Raw genomic sequence first — 24018 nt, 5'->3', positions numbered from 1 at the left:
CTACTATTCTTATTGTACACTGTTAGACATTTTATTGTATTTTTACAGCAACTTACTGGCAACACTATTGCCAGTAAGTTGCTGTAATTACTGATCTACAGTATCTTTACTGTTGTGATGTTTTACAGTTCAACCACTTTACTGTAAACATATATTACAGTATGACAGCTTTACTGTAAACGTGGTTTACAGTTAGAAAGACTTACCGTGATTAAGTTTTATAGTATCACTGTACTGCAAATGTGGTTTATGGTATAACACTGTAATTGTGTTTTACAGCATATAAAATAATATTAACATTCATATTCAATATAAGAACATTAACAAAAAACAATATAATTCAATAAAGTAGTCTCAGAATAGTGAATTAAACCAACATTTATTGTTGATAAAAAACATTTTAACAAGAAAAACATTTTACAACTGAATAAAAACAATGTCAATAACCAAAATAAATAGAAGCGTACATGAAAACTACACAGTCCTTCACCTTTCTGTGTCTGATTTTTTTTAAGGAAAACAGTTTTTCATTCCACTAAAAACAGGACAAACCCACCAGCATGAACATTAAATAAACTATTACAATTGTAAAACAAAAATCATTTACAAAATGTAATAATTATCAGTGGGTCCCAGGAAATAGAATGTGAAATGGGATTTAGATTTCCGTTACCAGGATGGTCGGGTTCAGCGTAGTCTTCATCACCACCTGTCAAAGACACATCATCAATATTCATGTTTGCTCAGGTTATTCACTTGTTCACATCTGTCTGAGATCATTCATACTGTTGTATGGATGTGTGTACAGTATGTATATAATTATCAGCTATGTAAAAGATATTATCATCTCTGTATTCTTACCTAGTTGGAAGTCCTCCATTCAAACTCAGAGAGCCGCTGGAGGAAGGTGGTGATCCGAGGGCTGACGCTTGTAACCTTCCTCTTTACGACACGACCTGTCTTGCGGCTTGTACCAAGTTTTGCAGGGCATTTTGTTCCCATGTCTGGATTGATCCTCACAAAGAACCTTTTAACGGAAAAAGGCTGCTTTAATTTCAAAATTAAAACATACATTACAGCAATCACCTATATGTTTCTGCAACTGTAGTCAAGCTATCACATATATTTCATTCTTAAATGGTCTAAGCTTTAATGGTGTAAAGTATTTACCTCTGTATCATCTCCAGTGTGATGGACGCTGACTCCTGATACTCAAGGTTGAAAACGTAGTATGACGCAAAGAAGACAGCAAGGGTGCTGGCAAAGTCATGCATCTGCTCTGGCTCATAAAATACCTTGCCCTCCAAACTGACCATCCAGCGGCTTGCAGACATGAAATTATTCCCTAAAAACAGACAAGAGTCCAATAAGACAATGTGCTCACCCTTACAAATAAGGTTTCCACAAGAATGCTGGATAGCAGGCCTCACACTGTACAAAAATAGAATCCACACGGTTTGCTGCTATTTCTCTTATTATTTATTATGTAATGAAAATTATGATCAATTACAGGAAAAAAACTGCCTAATGTTTTGGCATTTTGGCCTGTGCTGAAAAGTTAGGCTGTTTTTTCCTGTTGGTCATTGTGTATAATAAATAATAAGAGAAACAGCAGCAAACTATTCTATTTTTATACAATATAAAACAGACAAACCCCTGTTAAGTAAGTTGTTGTGGGTACAAATACCACAATAATTACCTAGACTTTTTACAAAAATATTATAAGAGGATTGAAACTATTTACTTACCAAGCGCTATTACCCTTGGTGTGATGGGTAAGGTCATCTCTCTCTCAACAGACATCTTGGTGGAAAAAGCCTTTAAAACACAAAAGGAAATGATTTGAATGATGATACCCAAAATCATTGAAATATTTTTCCTTTGTTTATGTTCACAGTATTGAGAGTGCATGTGTAAAATTTTAAATATAATTACATCAGCCAAGATGAAGATTGAGTCCTCTTTTTCTTGGAAGTACTTCATCAGAAGAAGGATGGCTGCTGTGACGATCTGGTTGTGGTTCAGCTTTGCACTGTCGCACTCACGTAGCAGATGTTCAATCTCCTTGTTCCACTGAAGTCTCTGGCTTTGAAAGAAGTTCAAAATTCTCCTTCCTTTCGTAAGAAGGGCTTCACTGAGACGTGTATCTACCTCAATATCTGTGAGTGTGTGGAAGTGAGTGCAGAGGCCTCTTTTAGTAAAAAGAAATGGCCAATGCTCTTGAACCTCACATAAGGTGGGGGCAGGCCAAGAATTAAGCATGTGCCTCTGGTAAATATAAGTCAAAGACATATAAGTATTTACATCTGTTGTTTCAATTGCTTGAGGACCTGCTGATCTGAAGACAGTTGACATAGTCTGTCTTTTTGTCTCCAAAGTTTCAGTCGTTTCTCCTTCTGGTAGGGTTGTGGGTTGCCAGTTGATGCAACCATAGCTATCAAGTTCAGATCTCGCCCTTTTGATGGCAACATCACCCTCATTGTTTTCCCTGGTAGACCTTTTCCTTGGCTGCCGGATTCTGCTGCTGACATTGTCTCTATTTACATGTTCAACTCTTGTTTTAAGCTGTTTGAGTAGGGAATAATAACCACAGCCTAATTGCTCACCTTCTGCAGTCTTATCTGCAAAGGTAGCGGGATACTTAGATACAATAGCTCTAGCTACCTCCCCAAAAGCAGCTCTGTTAGGGTTGGGGCAGTGTACTCGCATTTCTTCTACAACAGTCCTAATCATTATTCTCCTGTCTTCTGGGTGAGCCATTCCACCGGATGCCAAGGCCTGTGAAAGTCTTGTTGGCATCTTCTCCCAGGGAACTGAAAAATTGCTGATCCAGGAGGTGTTGCTTACATTTGGTTGTGTGGAAGGGAGTTGACCTGATGCTTGTGCAGAACAGAGTGAATTACCCTGTAGTGGCACTTGCACAGTTGTTGAGCAGGTGGTTTCAGGTTCCTTTGGGTTGTTTGAAGAGCCAGACTCCACTTGGTCGTCGATATTCACACACACACATAAACACAGCGGAACAATTCCACATTAACTATGTACAGATGGGTTTTTTGGAGTATTTATTGAGTAATACTCTTATATGAGACACAAAAGCAAGAGTGTTGGAGAAATAATACCAATGGCAATGAAAGCTAGTTTTAGTTTTGAAAGCTAGATTTTTTATGAACTATGAATTGAAAAATAAAGTACAATTTCAAAATAACTCTCAAAATAACTAATTTACAACTATTTTCAAGATAGGTCTGCAACCATTTATGACATTAATGCATTCTCACCTTTTCTGAATACTTGAACAAGTCTTCGACTTTGAATTGGTGTCAAGAAAGGCTTGATATCATCAGGCTCAACAAACAGGAGATCTTCTCTGTTTCTGACACCAATAATGTCTGTCAGGTGCTCAATAACTGCCCTCTTTGTCTCTTCATGCAGGTCAGGTAATGCCAGGTTAATTTCATGACGTAGGCTGCCACTGTGCATATCTGCAATGAATTAAGAGGATGATACTGAATGATGCAAAGATACAACGGTTAAACCTGAAGCGATATACACTGGCAGAGGGTAGTAATCAAACAAACTGTCTGCTTGAACACATATGAATCTTTTCTCAGAATTGTGTAGACAGTGAAGTCCAAGGTTGATCAGTATCACAGATTGAAGGATGTCCAAAACAAAGTGTACTTGTTTGTGACTGATGAGGATCACTGAGATTTTTCCAAAGATGTGGCCACATTCATCATGACCCATCGCAACAACAAGCCCTTTGCAATATTTTGTTCCTTTGTAAACTACTGCTGATACCTCTGACGTAGTTTCTTTCATCAAGCCAGCTGTCCTGACAGACTCCTGAATTAGACCATTGTACAACTGCTCATCATATTCACTAGTTTCACCAACTGCTTGAACTGCTGGAGCAAACAATGGTCCACTGCTGAGGTACGCCTGAAGCAGCTGGTGCCTTTCTGCCAGTGTTTTACAAAGGTGAACAAAGTTGTGCAGTTTCCGGGCGCATTCCTTGAAATACGAATGCTTACTCTCAAACCGGAGAGTCCACAAACGAATAAGAGGCCCAAAGTGCAAAAAGAGGTCACTATAGTGCAGTAAATAGTGATGCTTGGGCTTGAGTGGGTGATTAGGGAAAATTGTGTGTCTTAAATGAACATACTCCTCAGTTATTATCTTAAGGTATGCAATCTGGTCATGATGGATCTTGGGAGCACATATGAGCTCAACCATTTCCTTGAGCTGTAGATACAGTTGCCAGACCTGACTGTCCTCAGGATTTTTTATCCTGTCACCAACCAACAATGGAAACAGTCGCAACAGACACCAGTTCTGTGTTGCAGAACCAGAAAGTTTTTTGCCACACTCCTTAACCTCACATGGTTTACTGAGACTATCATTCCCTGAGTATTTAAACTGTGTGATCGACCTGTTTAGTTGTGCATAAGTGAAATGCTTTTCCTGTTTCACTAAATGACTGATGTACAATGCCAAGTCATCAGAGACTACACCTTCAAATAAATCATGACCCAAACATGGGGGAAGCCCAGTGCAGACATGAAAATATTTCAGAGAATTGAAAGGTGAGTCAAACTTTACCCCCTGTACCATGTCTTGGTCAGTGGTGGATAGCTGTTGTACACTCTCCTTGAGACCAGTGATGCTTCTTTTTGGACCAAGCTTTAGTGGTGTCTTTTCAAAGTCTCTCCTTTCAATCAAGCAGTATCTACAAAAATGCGTACTACAACTGAAGTTTTCAGTGAAACCACCTAAGCAGTGTGAACCAAGATTATCTCCACAAATGGAAATCAAGGCCGCTTTGAGGGTATTTCCATCATCTGTCTCAATCCCTGTATCTTCTAGATCTTTAAGGTCTGTGATAATACTTGAGAAAACTTTCTCCTGACCAAATGTCTTGAAGTCCCTTTCTCTGCACAGCATCACCAACTTAATGGGATCAACTGAAGAGCGATTGTGTGGCTGGACCTCACCTAGACTCATGTAAACCCCCAAAACTTTATGTTTTTTCTTCCCTGACCCAAGAGGATTCACAACCTCAAATCCATCCTGGTAAAGGATGATGGACAATGAAGAAGGATTGTCTTTTAACAGAGCATTTTCTTTTACATTTCTTCCATCTGCCACATCCTCTACAACCATGTTGGAAGAGGTATGATTTTTGGATTGGTGATATTGTTCTTTAACACTTGACTGTCTAAGGAGGGATTTTAATGTCTCTTTGATGGAAATGTACTGGCAAAAGCATTCCTTTCCAGCAGCATCACTTCCCAGATAAATCTGGGTGGGTTCAACATAGTCAAAATACTGCTTGTAAAATGTTCTCCTTGTTTTGTCAGATCTGAGTATTCCTTTGTTGTATATTGTGAAGACATCCTCTTTAGAGAGATTTTGAATAATCGTTTCTATCTCAGTTTGTGGTATGTCTAGCTCAGAAAGCTTGCCCTTCAACTTGTCAAAAACATCTGACATAGAAGTGCTATGGACATGCTGAAATCCATCAAGAATACACTGTATTGTGCTCGCTGGCAACAGCATCTTGGCTTGCATTTTCAGGTAGAAAAGAGCCAAATTATGTAAAAATGTCTCTTCTTGATTATCACACTCCTCTAGATGATCACATGGAGTTGGAGTCAGATTCTCCTCAGAAGGCTGAGTACAGTCTATATTTTCGGGGAGAGTTGACACCTGAGTTGTTATCACCGGCTTATGTTTCCTGGATAAATGTGTGGCAAAAGATGAGCGCACTCTGAAATGTTTGTGGCAGTCATCGTAAGGACAGACAACTTTCTTGCCATCTTTAATATGAAATCTCAAGTGAGTGCATAATGCTGAAATATTCTCTGCCACATAGAAACACGCCTCAACTCCACAAGCAAGATTTCCTTTAAAATGGGTGTGTTTAGTCTGAGCCCTGCGATAGCGGTGGTTCCTGTGCATATGGGATCTGAATGCAGAAAATGTTCGATAGGAAGAAGGACATTGCTCTATTCCACATGTGAATCGATAATTAGCTGTGTGCTGATGTTTCTTCATATGATAACAAAATTGTCTTAATTCTGAACTACAAACACCACAAAATTTACACCTGTACATGGCTGCATGTGTGTGAATTTGACTTAACTTTTAATTTGCAAAGAGCATGGCAACAACACAACAGTGACTGAAAAACATCTCAATCTATTATCTGTTTGTTCTATTATTAAAGAAGGGATCTACATTGCTTGGGTTGTATCAAAAAATGGGAAAAAGTTAAAAGAAAAACTATCTATAGATCAATGTTATTAACTTAAACCATGCAGACCCTGAAACACTGGAGGACGTTAAACCCCTTAACAATGGCACTGCAACTAACTGCGACTAATTTACAGACCACTACACTGTCTTGCTTTTTAAATGGAACCTATGAAACAATAAACCACAGTTGAGATTAGAGCAGGCTAACCTGCACGAGAAACTTCAAAACTGGGTTAGATTGTTTTAGCAGTCTTTAAATTTCCAAAAAAATGTTGTCTAACTTTATTCTCAATAAATATGTCTTTTTACCTGCTGTTTTGTCTTGTCTCTCAAAGAACTGAGGCTACATCACACTGTCAGCGCGGCCAGCAAGGGCAGGAGGACAGCAATGCACCACACTGGGCGGGAAAAGACAGAGAGACAATTGTTAATTTAATGTTGCATTTATTTAACCCTTGAAAAATATATTTACATAAGTAAATAAAAGAAAAAAACACACAACCCATCTTTTCCAGAATAATTCAACTAATTGCTCTTTTGACTAACCTAACACAGAGGTTACATGGTTTTCCTATGAAAAAGAAAAGAAAAAAGACATGCTCCCCTTCCCACTTAAAAAAATAATAAATATTAAACTTAGGTTGGAGTTCCTCGTGCGACCAACCTAATGTTATCTTAACTTTTTAATGTTGTGTACTGCAGCTCACACAAAATTAAATAAAGCAGGCTAACCTACATGAGCAAGCTCAAAACTGGATAAGATTGTTTTAGCAGTCTCTAAATTTCCAAAAAAAAGAGTTGTCTTTCTTTATTCTCATTAAATGTGTATTTTTACCTGCTGCTTTGTCTTGTCTTTCAAAGAGCTGAAGCTAAATGTGCCACTGTTAGCATGGCCAGCTTCTCAATAGTCATAGAACAGAAGCGCAGGAGGACAATGCACCACACTCGGCGGGAAAAAGACAAAGACTGTCGTTGCGCCTGTGTTCCTCGTCCCTCCCCGTGGAAAATATATATCTAAATATATATTTAAATAAGAAAAGAAAAAAAACACACACAACCTATTTTTTCCAGAATAATTCAGCTAATGTGCTATTTCGACCAAGCTAACACTGAGTTTAAGCCCCCCCCTCCCCCCCACACGCACAAAAAATATATATGCTCTTAAAAATTAATAAACGAGTATGTTAGGTAGGAGAGTCATTTGCATTACCTTATGACGTCCCGTTCGCTGTTTCCACACAGAGTTCCAACAATAACGAGGTGCAAAATCTTTTGTCCTCTCGAGCATATCCTAACGAAGAGCTAACAAAGTTGGCCTGTCTTTCCTCTCCTGTCAATCACTGGATCACAGGTCATGTCAGTCAGGATATGGAGTGGTGGTTGGTAGAGGTAGGTGGGTGGGCGGGGCCAGCATACATTCAGTGTGTGTTTCACCAAGTTGGGTTGACTAGTTCCCAGAAGATTTCTGTACATGTTGCACGTTCAGTAAATGAGCAATTCAGTTACTGCTCGACTGAGAAGCCTCCGCCAAATTATTACAATATTCTCCACTGACTAAAGTTCGCCTTTCTGCGTCTTTTTTAAATAACTTTATTCACTACTTGTCACAAGTACAAAATTACACAAAAAAACAGACAGCAGCAACAGCCTAAGTGAAATCCAACAACAGAATAGTGGCAAGTACAAAAATTAATAAAAGGAAGTGTGAATCTTGTTCAGGGTTCAAGAGTTAAAATGTAATGCACTATTGCAACCAACCACTGAAAGAGTAAAAATACACAAACAGTATGATGAACCATTCAAATCACATAATACAGTAGCACTACTGCTAATGTGTTAACGGTAGGTATAACTACTACCGCAATTTTAAAAAATACAGTAAGTTACTGTAAATAACCTTAATATACCCATAATGCATAGCAAATTACAGTAATTAACTGTAGAAATGTTTTCAGGTAAGTTACTGGGCATTTTGTGGTATTTTACTGTGAAAAATACAGCAAAGGTTAACAGTGTATATATTGTATATCTTATTTATCTGTTCCTCTGTCTCTCCTGCTGCTTTGAGCATGTACATGACAAAAGAATTTCCCTCGGGATAAATAAAGTTGTTCTTATTCTTATTCTTATTTTTGGAGTGGCACAAATAATTTGTGGCATCTTATTGAAGAACAGCTGATTGTTCTGTAAATAGTTTGAAATGGTTATTTTAAAAAGGGTAAAAGGTAAATGGATGCAAATAACTTTGTTGTTTGCAAAACTTGTGCATATAATTTTAAAACTGACAATTTATATTTGCATTTAAAGTTATGAAATATGATTCAATAAACATGTTTGTGGTTGTTACAGTAAAAATATAACTTTTTCTACTCTGATTTTATGTTTTTTGCCTGAATTTAGATCAATTGTGTTAATACAGTATGTCAACATGAAAACATGACTGTAAATTCAGACACATGAGGTTGTGCTGATGATACCAAACAAGGCAAAGGAAATAGTTTTAGGTGAAATGTAGAGGAAACATCAAAAGTAGTTAAAAATGGCCAATTATAACCTGGACCCCAGAGGGTTAAAAAGTAACGCAATAGTTACTTTTCAAGTAATTAATTACTTTTAGTAACTTGTAACTCAGTTACTAACTCAGTTACTTTTTTGAAGAAGTAACTAGTAACTATAATTAATTACTTTTTCAAATTAACTTGCCCAACACTGCATATGTCATGAACTAGCTGTGTGCAGGCAGATGAGGACCCAAATGCAAAACTCACGGAGACAAAAGCTGAACTCAAAATCTCTGCTTTATTGCAGGATTCACAAAGAAACAGAACTAACCTGGGAAAGCTAAACTGAGGACCGAGGGAACACAGAGAAAGGCACACAGGTTCAGGTGTGACATTAACGACGCAACACTGAACTGAGGGAGACGTGGACATAAATACAAAGAGGATTAACGAGGGAAGTGGGAGGACACGGGGAACACAGGTGACACTGATAACCATAACGAGACACGGCAGGCGCAAACACAACACTGACGCACACTGACGGGAGACTATCAAAGTAAAACAGGAAGCACACAGAGGCAGACCAGGGGGAGAGAGAGAGCACGGGGAGAGCACAGACATAACGGGCTGGGGAAATCAAATAAGCAACATCTTAACAGAACAACCCAGGAACCATGGCATAAATAAAGAACAAAATACAAAAACACACAAAAACTAAGAATGCTGGGTGAAAATGACCCAGGATCATGACAGCATATGTTTTCCAAACGTGTAAATGACTTAGTATACATACATACGAGGTGACTCAAACTCTCAGAGTCAAATTCAAGTTTCTCATTTCATAAGAGATGACACATTCACCTGACCACGTTTATAATGCTGACATCAGCGGTGACGGTTGAGACAGTTCAGACAAATAAGGAGACAAAATTTACATGAAGGTAAATAGTTTCAAAGTTTTGCTTATTTAGTTAAGAACACAGAGACAGGCTGTGGGAAGAGTCGTCTGTGAAGGTGAAGCAGACGTGTGCTCAGAACCTTACAGTGAACAAATTAATTGGCAAACACTTTTACTTTCATTTTAATTACATTTACTTTGAATTACAGTTCACTGCATTGCTTTCTAATTCAAACAGTAATGATGTTAATGTTATTAGCTGAACCTGCTCTGCATTCAGGTGGGAATTTTCAAACACATCCTAAAATCTAATGATATATAACAGGAGTAATGTGACACACACTGGTAGTATTTAGTATTGGTTGAAAGAGATGAGGCAGTAAAACAGGTGCTACAATAATCTACAAGCAGTGACGCAAATATAAACAAGCAGTTTCACCCAGTTCAGCTGGAGGAAACTTCAGTTTGCGATTTAGAAATGTTCTTTAAATGAAAAACAAAACAGGAATCTAAAACTGATTTTACATTAAAACACTGAATGAGTTGAAGGAACAAGAAAGAAAATGAGGATATTAATGACAGAAGCAGAGTTACAGGAGAACTTGTAACACTGTTAGGTAAAATAGCAGGAAGTCTAATGTTAATGCCAAAATTTTAAACTTATGAGGTAACATACTGTGGTCAAAGGTATCAAAGGTTAACATCAACTAAAATGAACACTGCAGTATACACCACTAAAAGATCGTTATCATAATTTTAAAAAGCCACATCAGTGGAGTGCTACTTTTGAAAACCAGATTAAAGATGGTCAGAAATCTGCAGTTTGCATAAGAAGAATCTAAATTATGGTAATATCATTTAATACTTTTCTAATAAATGCTGAGCTGTTAATGATAGTTAGCAATAGTGCTGGGCGACATGACGATAGAAAAATGTCTATCGTGCCATTTGTCTTCTATCGTTTCTAACCTAGTTTTATAAATTATTACATAAAATATATCATTAAATAGCCTGTGTCAATTATATTAGTGTTGTCTTGTCACTATACATACTCTAACCTTATGCAAGAGAAAATAAAGTTAAATAAAAAAGATATTTTTCACAAAGAAAAGTTTTGCGACATGGTGCTGCTTTACGTGCACCTGGATTTGCGACATGCTTTACGGTAAGTCAAAACGATGGACGTGCGACAGGTTGCAGTTTCATGCCCGGACATGCAACAGGCAGAGACAGCTACACAGGGAGCCCAAGAAGAAGCACTTTTACCGAAAAGAGGGGGTACGTCTGTGATTTGGTTACATTTTGGGTTCAACAGCACTGACACGGAGCAGAAGACGCCCATTTGCAAGCTACGCTATAAAACTGCCTGATGGCAACACAACAAATCTCTTCTATCACCTACAGAAGGTCCACAAAAAAGAATACTCAAGAATGCAGAAAATCCGAGCTAAACCAAGTTGTGGAACAACGGAAGCAAGTTTGGAAAAGAAAAACTAAAGCCAGCCGAAGATACAGCAGTCTTTCGCACAAGGCACGCCGTATGAGAAAATGTCCCAGCGCCATCAGCAAATCACAGGAGCCGTCTCGCGTTACATTTGTAAAGTCATGGCCGCTGTTTATGTAGTTGAGAAGGACAGCTTTCGTGACCTCGTCACCCTCTGCGCTCGCTGTTTACAGACTGCGTACTTTCCAGATGACCACATCGGGGTCATGTTAGCCCAAGGTATGAGTCTGCCATTGCTACATATTTAACATGCATAAAGTGCATTATGTGCTTATATACATGCATGTAGTACTCATGTGTATATATATGTATATATATATATATATATATATAAAAAAGCAGCTGGATAGCGTCCGGACGTCGCCCGGATCAACAAGGTCCGCGTCAGGTGTTGAGGAACCAGGGCACCCTGACGACAAGTGGGCTACTGGAACAAGAAGGCATCGGTGGGCAAGAGACGAAAACAGGGCGTTGTTGGAATGCTACTACGCAAGTAACCCTGGCGGAAGGGGTTACATGAATAGGATGAGGGACCTATGGATTCTTCGATACCCAACATCCACAATGACGGCGAAACAACTAGTAGCTCAGTGTTCCAACATTCGAAAGAAGGGACTGCTCTCACAGCTAGAGATTGACGAGGTACAACATAAATGCTACGGCAAGGAGGAGTCAGGACGCCAGGTCAGGGGGGAGATATCATCACCCCCACCCGAGATTGGGTACATAGCCCCAAGTGCGATAGGAGAAGGATTGTTGAATGCGAGAGGAACTGACCTGAAAGATAGGATCATGGCCAAGCTTGAAAGCTGGATCCCCCGTAGCCAGTTACCAAGATTACGTGAAGTACCCTCAGAAGGTCTGCTAGATGATGTTAATGCAGCACTACGGATGATACCTACAGCCACAATTACCGACACTAACAAGCTGATCTACAATACGGCAGCAGTGATCAGTGGCAGCACAAATGAACCAGCTGCTAGTTAACGAGAGACACCCGGAATGGCTAACCGAAGGTCGGACGGTCCTGATCCCCAAGGACCCCAAGAAGGCATCATATCGGCTAAGATGAACAGGCACACGGGTCAATACATGAGCGGGGCACAGAAAGGGATTGGCAAGAATACCAGAGGCGCAAAACACCAGCTACTGGTAGACAGAACAGTCAGCCGAGACTCCAAGACCAGACTGACCAACCTGTGCACAGCCTGGATTGATTACAAGAAGGCCTATGACTCAATGCCCCACAGCTGGATACTGGAATGCCTAGAATTGTACAAGATCAACAGGACCCTAAGAGCCTTCATCAGGAACTCAATGGGGATGTGGCGTACAACACTAGAGGCCAACTCCAAGCCCATAGCACAAGTCACCATCAAGTGCGGGATCTACCAAGGAGATGCTCTGTCCCCACTGCTGTCCTGCATAGGCCTGAACCCCCTCAGTGAGATCATTAACAAGACTGGCTACGGATACCGACTACGAAACGGAGCGGTTGTCAGCCACCTCCTGTACATGGATGACATCAAGCTGTATGCCAAGAGTGAACGAGACATCGATTCACTGATACACACTACCAGGATATACAGCAATGACATTGGAATGTCGTTCGGACTGGAGAAGTGTAGTCGGATGGTAACAAAGAGAGGGAAGGTAGTCAGAACTGAGGGGATCAAGCTACCAGAAGGCAACATTGCAGACATAGAGGACAGTTACAAGTACCTGGGGATCCCGCAGGCGAATGGGAACCATGAAGAGGCCGCTAGGAAAGCTGCAACCACCAAGTACCTGCAGAGGGTCAGGCAAGTCCTGAGGAGTCAGCTGAACGGTAAGAACAAGATCCGGGCTATCAACACCTACGCCCTGCCCGTGATCAGGTACCCTGCTGGGGTAATAGGCTGGCCAAAGGAGGAGATAGAAGCCACTGACATAAAGACAAGAAAGCTCCTGACCATGCATGGAGGGTTTCACCCCAAGTCCAGCACCCTGAGGCTGTACGCTAAGCGGAAGGAAGGAGGCCGGGGACTGGTGAGTGTCAGCACCACAGTCCAGGATGAGACAAGAAACATCCACGAATACATCACGAAGATGGCCCCAACTGACAGTGTGCTCAGTGAATACCTCAGGCAGCAGAAACCCAAGAAAGAGGAGGAAGGCGAGCAACCATCATGGAAGGACAGGCCCCTGCACGGTATGTACCACCGGCAGATAGAGGAGGTGGCTGATATCCAGAAATCCTACCAGTGGCTGGGCAAAGCTGGACTGAAAGACAGCACAGAGGCACTAATCATGGCAGCACAAGAACAAGCTCTGAGTACAAGATCCATAGAGACTGGGGTCTATCACACCAGGCAAGACCCCAGGTGCAGGCTGTGTAAAGATGCCCCAGAAACAATCCAGCACATAACAGCAGGGTGCAAGATGCTAGCAGGCAAGGCATACATGGAACGCCATAACCAAGTGGCCGGCATAGTGTACAGGAACATCTGTGCCGAGTATAACCTGGAAGTCCCGAGGTCAAAATGGGAGATGCCCCCAAGGGTGATGGAGAATGACCGAGCTAAGATCCTGTGGGACTTCCAGATACAGACGGACAAAATGGTGGTGGCTAACCAACCGGACATAGTGGTGGTAGACAAACAGGAGAAGACGGCCGTAGTGATCGATGTAGCGGTTCCGAATGACAGCAATATCAGGAAGAAGGAACACGAGAAGCTGGAGAAATACCAAGGGCTCAGAGAAGAGCTGGAGAAGATGTGGAGGGTGAAGGTAACGGTGGTCCCCATGGTAATCGGAGCACTAGGTGCGGTGACTCCCAAGCTAGGCGAGTGGCTCCAGCAGATCCCGGGAACAACATCGGAGATCTCTGTCCAGAAGAGCGCAGTCCTGGGAACAGCTAAGATACTGCGCAGGACCCTCAAACTCCCAGGCCTCTGGTAGAGGACCCGAGCTTGAAGGATAAACCGCCCGCAGGGGCGAGATGGGTGGTTTTTTTTTATATATATATAATTCCAAGTGACCCCTAATTAAGAATTAATGTGTCTAGGTGTTTGTTAAACTTTTCAGAGAATAACTGGAAACATTGTGGTAATATTGTGGTATATCGTGATATAAAATAATTCATATCGTGATAAATATTTTTTCCATATCGCCCCACACTAGTTAGCAATGAACCTTTTAAAAGTCCCTAACTTCACAGAAGGAGGTGAAGATGATAAGAGTTTCATCTTACCCATTATGGAAACTAAGCCTTTTATTGTAAATGGAAAGCATGAAGCACATGACTCAGGGCACTGAGGGCCAACGGGAGGACACAGTGATCAGAGAGTAACAAAGCAGGCTGAGGTGGTTAGTCTCAAGGTAGCCCGGGATTATTCTTCTTAAGGTTTATGAGACTGTTGAAAGAAGATCTTCTTTCATTGCTTTAATGTCAGAGTGAAGACGTTCTTTATGAACTTACAAAGCTGTGGTCTTCCACGTCACTCTGGTTTTCAACAAGAACACTAAAGGCCGTAAATTTGATTATTTAGTCAGGATGAGTGAGAGATGACAGAACAATGAGTGCCCGACCCATAATAGCAAGAAAGATGAAAAACTAAAGAGAGAAGAAAACTCATAAATGACAGTGTTATCAGTAAAGTGGCTGCTCCTAATACAAACTACAAACTCTGAAGCTGACAAAGCAACACAAGGAAGCCTTGGAACAGCCATTGTGGCACCAAAGAAAAACCCCAGTACAGCAGCCATGTACAGTGAAGGTTGCCATTTAAAAGAAAATACTTATGTGTGAAAGTAATACCAGAGGAAGGTGAAAAACATCCACAGCGTTGGGTTTTTGAAGCGAGGTTTGTGCTGTGACAGGCTGAGGAAAAAAACTACTCTGCCCTGGTACCATGGGCATTTTTAATCTTTAAACAGTTTCACACCATTTTCAAGATAAAAGTTTATCTGTCTGGAAATAAAAAAAATCTGATCAACAGCATAAATTGAGCAGGTATTTTCTGTATCCCTCGACACGCCACACACTTGTTTATGAACACGGTCTCTGAAGCATTTTGTTGCACTTTTGATTCTCAGTTAAGATCAAGGAAAACATAAATGCACACACTGTCATAAAGTTGTTGCAAACCAAGCCCTTTGAGTGTGTGTGTCTCTGTGTGTGTTTGTGTGCATTACATCCTGGAGAAGCGAGCTATTGTTTGATATAGAGACGTTTAAACAGTCTAGAAGCAGATTCGTTTCAGGCCCTGATTGCCTCTAACATGACAGTCAGCCGCGATGCTTTCTCAGACCTCCGTTCTACTTTTTACTTTGCCGGTGTACTAAGTGCGAGCCTACAATAGAGCCAGATATGTGATAGGAATGCTACGGTGACAATATATGCCATATATCAGCATAATCCGGAGCCTGCGGGCAGATCTCCTCGCTCCTCTGAGTCCAATTATAAAGTGTGTGTTGTGTGAGCAGACAGGCTGTGTTGCACATGGAGCCCCAGATCCAGCCGGCACCAACCTCCTCCTCTCTAACACCCACACACAGCTTCATATACACAGCCACAGAAACTCATGGGCAGGCACATACACAGCATGGACGATTGGTTGAGGTTTAATGAGGCAGGCTTGTAGCGCTGCATTGTTGTTCTCGGTGTTACACGTTCCTGCATGTGTGTAATTAGAAAGACTGAATTTATTTAATGACGTGAGCGGCGGCAGAAGAATTCCTCACTCTCACTGCGGCAGTTTGATTTTCTTCCACTTACACAACTCTACCAAACTCCGTGCAAAAATGCTCCGACTTATGTAACAAAAGCGCGCTTAATGACCCGCATTTAGATGTTTTGGGGTTTTTTTGGTCTGAACTTTATGATGAGATGACATCATTTAGGGTGATTTATGCTAAGTTTTGATTAAAAGAATCTCTGGTCATTATATAGAAACTCTGCTAACAAGCACAAAGTGCAGTGCAGCACATTTTACAGACACAAAAATGAGACTAATTGTCAGCGATGGTGTTTGCACGCTTCTGTTTACCGCTTCCCACTGTCCCTGAATCTGGGACCTGATTTATACGTTGTGCTCTCTGCACTGGCTGAGTGGAAGAAAACAAATTTGTACAGCAAGATTAATGGCAGTCTTTGCGCTCTGCAGAAAGTCATCTGTATGAGAGCAGGTTCAGGTTCAGTCAGAAAGCACTTTGGCTTTGAACAACCCTGAGCAACTTGTTGAACTGTGAAGAAAATACATGTTCGTTTGATATTTAGTGTCAATACTCATAAATAAATGAGAGAATCAGAGGTGTTTGATTGTGTAACCATGGAATTTGGGTCAGGAAACATCACAGCAAGCTGCTGAAAGGCGTAACGGTGCAGAGCTGTGTTCACCATCTGTAGGCAGATCACTCCATCTTTAGCGATCAAATATCATCAAGGCCTGAGAATTTAATGCAGGTTTACTAACAATGAGTATATTTCACTGAGCAGAAGATTCCTGCACTGAGCAGACAAGCGCTGGCAAACCCCCCAAACATTTAACAAGCTTGAGATTCATTTACTACTAGTTACCATTTACTATTCAGCTTTCATTTGGATGGTAAATGCTAACTCGGTTTAATACAATGGCACTTTTGTGGACTTTTAGTCCAAAATCATTACAAGTTTTCCCATAGTCATGAGTATGGAATAGAAAGTGTGTGTCACTGAAGCACGACTCTTTACTGTTTCTAAAAATGCACATTAGCCCCGATGTCTGTGAGAGCTGAGGCGCATGAAGGGTCCTGCCATTACTAATCTGTCATTCTTTGAGAAGCAGCTGATCTGTGAATTTACAAGTTTGAATTTACCAACATTGGTAAGAACTTTCTTCTAAATGTCGTGAGAAAACTGCAGCATCATTCATGATGACTATGTTTAATAGTTTTGACACTGCATCAGATTCTTGGATTGAGTGTCAGCTAAAACACAGTGACACTGAGGATTTGTACTTTTACGTTATATAGATCAGTTTTCAGTTTTAAACTACGTCTTGTCTTCTTTGGGGACTGGAAACATGTTGCTTACATGATCAAGCACTCGAGCACCAAAATGCATGTAAATAAGCAAAAGCTGCCATGTTCACATACTCGGCATGCAAGACTAATCATTTTTAGCCTTCAGCGAAATGCACTGCTGAGTGAGTATTTAAAGCCAAAGCTGAAATTATATTTTACTCAGAAAACAGCCCATTTGGTTTTCTTTGAAGTCATTCATGTAGTAATTAAAAAAAAACATAATTTGTTTATGCAAAGATGTATTTGAATTCAAATGCAGATCTTTTCCTACATCTAACCGAGTGATTCGGGTAATTTAGAAGAACCAGTTTGCAGGTTGCACCTTTACAGATTATACAGGGTGGGCCATTTATATGGATCCACCGTAATAACATGGGAATGGTTGGTGATATTAAAGTCCTGTTTGTGGCACATTAGTATATGTGAGGGGGCAAACTCCTCAAGATGGGTGGTGACCATGGAGGCCATTTAGAAGTCGGCCATCTTGGATACAACTTTTGTTTTTTCAGTAGGAAGAGGGCCATGTGACACATCAAACTTATTGGTAATGTCACAAGAAAAACAATGGTGTGCTTGGTTTCAATGTAACTTTATTCTTTTTTCAATTTTTCCACATTTAGCTCAAAACCTTACAAAAACTTTTTTTTTTCGAGTCATGTTTTACAACATTTAGTAAAATATTTGTAACTTTTCATATTTAAAACAATTTTAAATGTTAAATCTAAATATTTAACACAGCTGCTCTATTCCCATGTTGTTGCAGTATATTAATGACTAACCTCGTATTGTGGATGGATTATCTCAGTTGTTCTCCTGACTAGCCCAACTTCAGTAACCCTACAAACGTCACTGCTGTTTAGTTTTCTGTTTTCATTTATGTTGGAAATTAATAGCAGAGCTGTACGTTTGAATTTGTTTCCGAAATCTCTCAGTCAGGACATGATATATTATGTTTGGATGCAAGCTAGCGAGCTAACTTCCTGCTAACTTCTAACTCTGTTAAATTTAATAAATTCTGTTTTCATGGATGCCTGGATGTTAAACTTAATTGTTACACCTGGTAAAGCAGCAACACTGATCATTTTATTAAAGATGAAAGAATTTAGACAGTTTTTAACTCTCAGTGATGCTGCAGTGTTCGTTTGACTTTGGGACCTGAAGCGGACGGAGTTTAGGACCCAGATTACTCCGCGAGGCTCCTGACTACGGCAGCCGTAATGCTCCAACAATCCATCAAGCGGTGCGGCTTCATAGCTTACCAAAGTCGTACTAAAACATTTCTTTCCTTCTTTCTTTTTTTTAAACAATATTTTTTATTGCTTTTTGCTACAGCATACAAAGGTTTGTTTTCACAGTAATATCCCCCCTCACCTCCCATCCCTGCTCTCTCCCAAACCTACATCAAATAAAAACACTTGAAATATGCATACATTAGTACAATATGTGGCATTTATACATATTGAAGGAAACAAAAAGAAAAAAAAGAAAAAAAAATAGAAATAGCTAGCACAGACTAAACAATTTCCCCCTCATCCACACTCCTACAGGAGTTGTCCCATGTTTACTTCTTTTATAAAGTTTTTAAATGGCTTCCAAATATCATCAAAATATGTTAACTTGTCTTTGAGAAAATAAGTTATCCTTTCCATTGCCATACACTGTGCCAAAGAATTTATCCAAGCACCAATAGCAGGAGGATCTGATTTTTTCCAGTTTAATGTAATTATACGTTTTGCCTGTAATGTACAATAATGCATAAACTCAATTTGATGGGCCCTTAGTTTAAGATTTTTAGGATACATATGTAGTAGCAACATTTCTGCATCTAAAGCAATCTTTGTATTTAAAATTTGGTTTATTTTGTTCATCACCTCCTGCCAAAATGCACGGACAATTCTGCATTCCCATATACAGTGGAAAAATGTCCCACGGGCTTCTCCACATTTAAAACATGTATATGGAATTCTGTTATTATATTTGTTCAATTTCACCAGTGTTACATATGTTTGCATGATCCAACTGTATTGTAATAGCTTCAGGTTACTATTAATCGATTGTTTTTGTGATTTTAAGCAAATTGACTTCCATGGCTCCTCAGAAATATTAATATTTATGTAATTTCTCCAAGCTTCTAACTTAGAAGCTGATGTTTCTGGAGAGGCCGAGACAATCCAGTTATAGAATGTTGAAATTAAGCCTTTGTTACCACTTTTTTTCACCATTAACTCCTCTAACTTACTTAACTGGGGAACGTTGAGAGACTGATTTTGCATGGAAGAAATGAAGCTTCTAATCTGTAAATACTTAAAGAAGTGTTTTGGGGGGATTTGAAATTTTGAGACTAAATCCTCAATTGAAACCATTATTCCATCACAAAAAAGATCACCCACATTCCTAACACCTTTTTCTGCCCACCCCTGGAACCCTGCGTCTAAATTTCCTGGTACAAATAAGGCATTTCCCCAAACAGGACTAAACTGAGAGAGATTATTCTTAATATTCATCATTTATTTTATTGTAAACCAAACTTCAATCATATTTCGGACTATAGGATTATTTGTTTCTTTCTTTAATTGTTTTGGCTGTGCAGAGTATAAGTACAAGTTTAATGGCATTTTAAGAGAATTTGCTTCCATCCCCACCCAAGACGGGGTATTTTGAGATGAAAAATAAAACATTATTGTCCTTAGTTGAATAGCCAGATAGTACCAGTAAAAACTGGGGCATTTCAACCCCCCTGTATCAAAGGGAAGATACAACAAAGACAAGCGAATGCGGGGATGCTTCTTGTTCCAAATAAACTCTCTGACTAATGACGCTAGCTTGGTAAACAATCCAGCAGGAGGAGCCAGTGGGACATTCTGAAACATATACAACAGTTTAGGTAATACATTCATTTTAAGAACACTTATCCTTCCAATAATAGATAGTGGTAAACTTATCCAACGCTCCAGGTCTTTGGAAATTTTCTGTAGAATTGTATTATAGTTAAGTGCCACCACATCTTTTAATGAAGGAACTATTTAATGCCTAGATAAGTGAGTTCAGAATTAACAGTAAAGCCAGATATATTCTGACTTACGTTTTGATTATACCCTTGTTTAAGTAGCATTAATGATGATTTTGTTACATTTACTTTATACCCTGAGAAGGCCCCAAACTGGTCTATTAAATCCTTTACAGCAGGCACAGAAGTTTTTAGTTGCTTTAAAAATAATATGACATCATCAGCAAATAAAGCAATTCTACGCTCCTTTCTACCAATCTTAACACCTTGTATTTGTCCACTGGTTCTAACAGCTATTGCCAGAGGTTCAATAGCTAAAAGGAATAAAAGTGGAGATGATGGTGAACCCTGTGGGCACCCTCTGTTAATGTCAAATGGTTCAGAAATTATCTCATTAGTCATAACCTGAGCCACAGACTGACAGTGTAGTAGCTTGATCCAATGCAGAAATAAATTACCAAACCCAAATCTAACAATGACATCAAAGAGATATGACCGTTCGATTCTATCAAAAGCCTTCTCCGCGTCGAGCGAAAGAATGGCTGTATCTTCCTGTTCACTTATGAAGAATGTTGAGGCCTTGTCTTACATTATGAAAACCCTGCCTATGTTTAACAAATCCATTTTGATCATCTCCTATAAGAACATTTTCTAATCTTTTGGAGAGAATTTTACAGAGAATTTTAGTGTCTGTGTTGATTAAGCTTATAGGACGCATGTTTTCACACTTATTATTTAGTTTTCCAGGTTTAGGAAGCAATATTATCAGGGACTCCCTCAATGAGGCAGTAAGATTACCAGTATTAAAACATTCTATATACATATCTAAGAGGGGCTGTGCTAATTTATCTTTAAAGTATTTGTAAAGGTTGACTGGCAATCCGTCTGGGCCAGCTGTTTTACCAGCATTTAGAGAGTTTATAGCATCAATAATTTCATGCATACTAATTTGCCTGTCAACATTTTCTTTGTCTTCGTCTGAAATTTTGGGTATATCAATTTTATTTAGAAATAAAGATTGCATTCTAGTTGCATTGTTGTATTCAGAATTATATAACGTTTCATAAAACACTTTAAATGCATTGTTTATCTCTAATGGGTCTACTGTGATATTTCCATTTCAAGTTTCAAGTTTTGTAATTGCCTTTTCAGATTCCTGCTGTTTTAGAACGTTTTATGAACCTTGGACATAGAATATTTTAGCGCCGTGTACCACATAAAATCGGTTGAGCACTGTCGATTTTTGAGAAAATTAAAGGATTTTAAGTGCGCCTTATAGTGCGGGAAATACGGTAATCACTTATTGTTGGTAAGTAGGATTGATCTAGATTTGATGGGGGTTGTCAACCTTTCTTTCAGATTCTTCATAGGTTCATGCCCCACACACTTCTTTTTAAAAAAATAAATGATCAACAGTAAAAAGGATTCAGGTGAATTATATTCAGTGACACAAGGAATACTTGTTCCTTTACTCCTAAAACAATCCATTTCATGAATCCTCTTTTTCAGTCCATCTTTTTGCCTGATCACCTTTATTGGGTTGATCCCCCGACCAGTAGCACACAACCTAGCAGGAAGCTAATTCAGTAAAAGGGCTAGATGTTACAGTCCCTGATAATGCATTGCTTTAAATGGAGAGAATCTTGAGGGATGGCTGTTATGAGGAAAGGCAGCCCAGAAACTTTACCAGCAGCACACATCGTTATGCCTCAACTTTCGGTCTTTTACCCAGGCTAATCTGCCATTTTTAATTCCTTGGTTAGGTTTAGGGATTAGAGATCTGATCTAGCTCATCATTTTAAATTTGGGATACATCGTCAGTAGTGGACCTTGGATTCATTGGGTGTTTCGGCCATTATCAAAGACACCCTCATCCAAGGAGGCCCTGCCAGGGTTGATCAGGCCCCGAAGTGTGTCACTGGTTTATGTTAAATTGTTATTGCTCTTCTTCTTTCTTCTGTTTAGGTTTCTACGGTTTATTTTTCTATCTAATCATTGCAACTAAAAACTAATACTTACCGCTTTAACATTTATGGAGCCTCACTGCTTCAAAAGGATAGAAAAGGTGATAGAGAGAAGTAAGACAAAAGGGACACGACAGGAGAGAGGTGAGCCGGAAGGGGGGCGCCCGATCTGGCTTCCCACACCTCCCCGCCGGATCGGGCTGTACGCTCTACCTCCCCACTGCCTCCCAGAAAAGGGAAGAAGAGCAGAGAGGGGGAGAGCGGAACATTTTTCTTTCCTATTCTTTCATTCCTCCTTTTGGTGTCACTACCATGAGGTTAACTGCACAGCCCCCAGGAGGCCCTGAGACAGCTGTATCAGTCAACCAGCAACATTTCTAATGTTATATTTTACCCTTTTGATGCCCCCTGTTGAGGCAGGCCCACCATGGGTTGATCAATCCTGGGAGTGTCTCGTGGTTAGCTGACTGCCTTAGCTGCCCAAGTGATGTCAGCCCTGTTGTCCTCGGGATTCCCATATACTTGTTTGCCATTCACCTAGGGACCATTTTTGAGCCGAGGACAACACAAGGGTTATCCATAGCCAGTGACTGGTCCTCTCAGCAGTGTTATCTAGTTCTCTTATAGCCTGCCGTCGCGCCTGTCCTCTGATCCCAATCTCTCTAAGCAGTTTTGCTGTTGTACTGGCAACAAAGCCCCTGCACCCCACTTCCACCGGGTGCACCTTGATCTTCCAGCCTCTGTCCTCTGCCTCAGCTGCCAAGTTGGCATACCGCAGTTTCTTACGCTCAAATGTTTCCTCAATTGCTTCCTCAATTGCCTCCTCCCATGGTACCATCAGCTCAATGAGGTAAGCAAGTTTTTGGGAGTTAGACCAAAGGACGAGGTCTGGTCGCAGAGTAGTTGTTACGATCTCTGTGGGAAAAATGAGCCTCTGATCCAAGTCCACCTGCATCTGCCAATCCCTGGCAACCTTCAGCGGGCCCAGGTCTGGAGCTGAGGGGCTTGTCCTCGGCTTGTCTCCCTCCCGGACAAATGTTGATGAAAGCTGCTGCTCCTCTTGTTTTGTGAAAGGTTGAGCGTTGATGGATTTTTTTGCACTCAACTTTCTCGGTTAGACACCTGAGGACCTGGTTGTGTCTCCATGTGTATCTGCCCTGAGTAAGGCTAGTCCTACAACCAACCAAGATGTGCTTGAGAGTGGCTGGGACTGTACACAGGGGGCAGGATGGGTCTTTTCCAAACCACAGCTGCAGATTTATTGGGGAAGGTAGCACATCGTATGTCGCTCGGATGATGAAACTTAGTCTATTAGACTCCATTCCCCAGATTTCACTCCATGAGAGTTTCCGCTTTTCCACACTCTCCCAATTCATCCAGTGACCCTGCCTGACCAGCGCTACGGCTCTGGCATGTCTGGCTGTTTCCTCCTGTCGACGCACCTCCTCCACCACCATTTTTCGACGTTCGAAAACAGATGTCTGTTGCCACCGAGGTGTTACTGCTCCAAGACCAAATCCTCCTCTGCCCTGTTGGACGTGACCCACCACGTCACGATGCCGAAGAGCAGATTTGACCTGTAGCACAGATGTGGCCGGGGTCCACTTCCTTGCTAGGGTGGGAGCAGTGCCTCTTACTATGGGGTCCCGGGAGTCTGTGAGTCACATCTCAAACCTCACCTTTGCACACTTAGACTCCTCTACCAGGCTGGGGATAGGCAATGACAGTAGAGTCCAACGCTGCTGAGGCATTTGGGAAGTCCGAGCCACGTCTTAACGTAGGAGCTCACTAGCTTCTCTAGTCGATTGACATGGTTGAGTGAGACCTCGTACATTGTCAAC

At 40.5% G+C, this 24018-nt stretch overlaps 1 protein-coding gene across 1 annotated transcript; it reads right to left on the bottom strand.

The window, feature by feature from the left end:
• Window positions 1–861: 861 nt before the first annotated feature.
• LOC134624301 (uncharacterized) lies at window positions 862–23634 on the bottom strand. The gene is made up of 6 exons (XM_063469271.1): window positions 23541–23634; window positions 22862–23236; window positions 1936–2879; window positions 1749–1818; window positions 1171–1345; window positions 862–1027 (listed from the first exon to the last, which is right to left on the bottom strand). Exons 1-6 carry the CDS (start codon window positions 23632–23634, stop codon window positions 862–864), a joined length of 1824 nt encoding a protein of 607 aa, XP_063325341.1.
• Between the last annotated feature and the right edge of the window lie 384 nt (window positions 23635–24018).

This window comes from Pelmatolapia mariae, linkage group LG1 (genome assembly GCF_036321145.2).
Source record: "Pelmatolapia mariae isolate MD_Pm_ZW linkage group LG1, Pm_UMD_F_2, whole genome shotgun sequence".
Lineage (NCBI taxonomy): Eukaryota > Metazoa > Chordata > Actinopteri > Cichliformes > Cichlidae > Pelmatolapia > Pelmatolapia mariae.
This window is presented reverse-complemented; position numbering and strand designations above follow the sequence as displayed.

Excerpts from the sequence above, each read along its gene's own strand:
- LOC134624301 (XM_063469271.1), bottom strand. The coding sequence starts at position 23,634 with ATGGTGGTGGAGGAGGTGCGTCGACAGGAGGAAACAGCCAGACATGCC. Across the intron at positions 2,880-22,861 it reads GTGCAGGGGCTTTGTTGCCA|CATCAGGTCAACTCCCTTCC; the intron begins GTACAACAGCAA and ends GTTCTGCACAAG. Across the intron at positions 1,819-1,935 it reads CAATCTTCATCTTGGCTGAT|GCTTTTTCCACCAAGATGTC; the intron begins GTAATTATATTT and ends TGTGTTTTAAAG.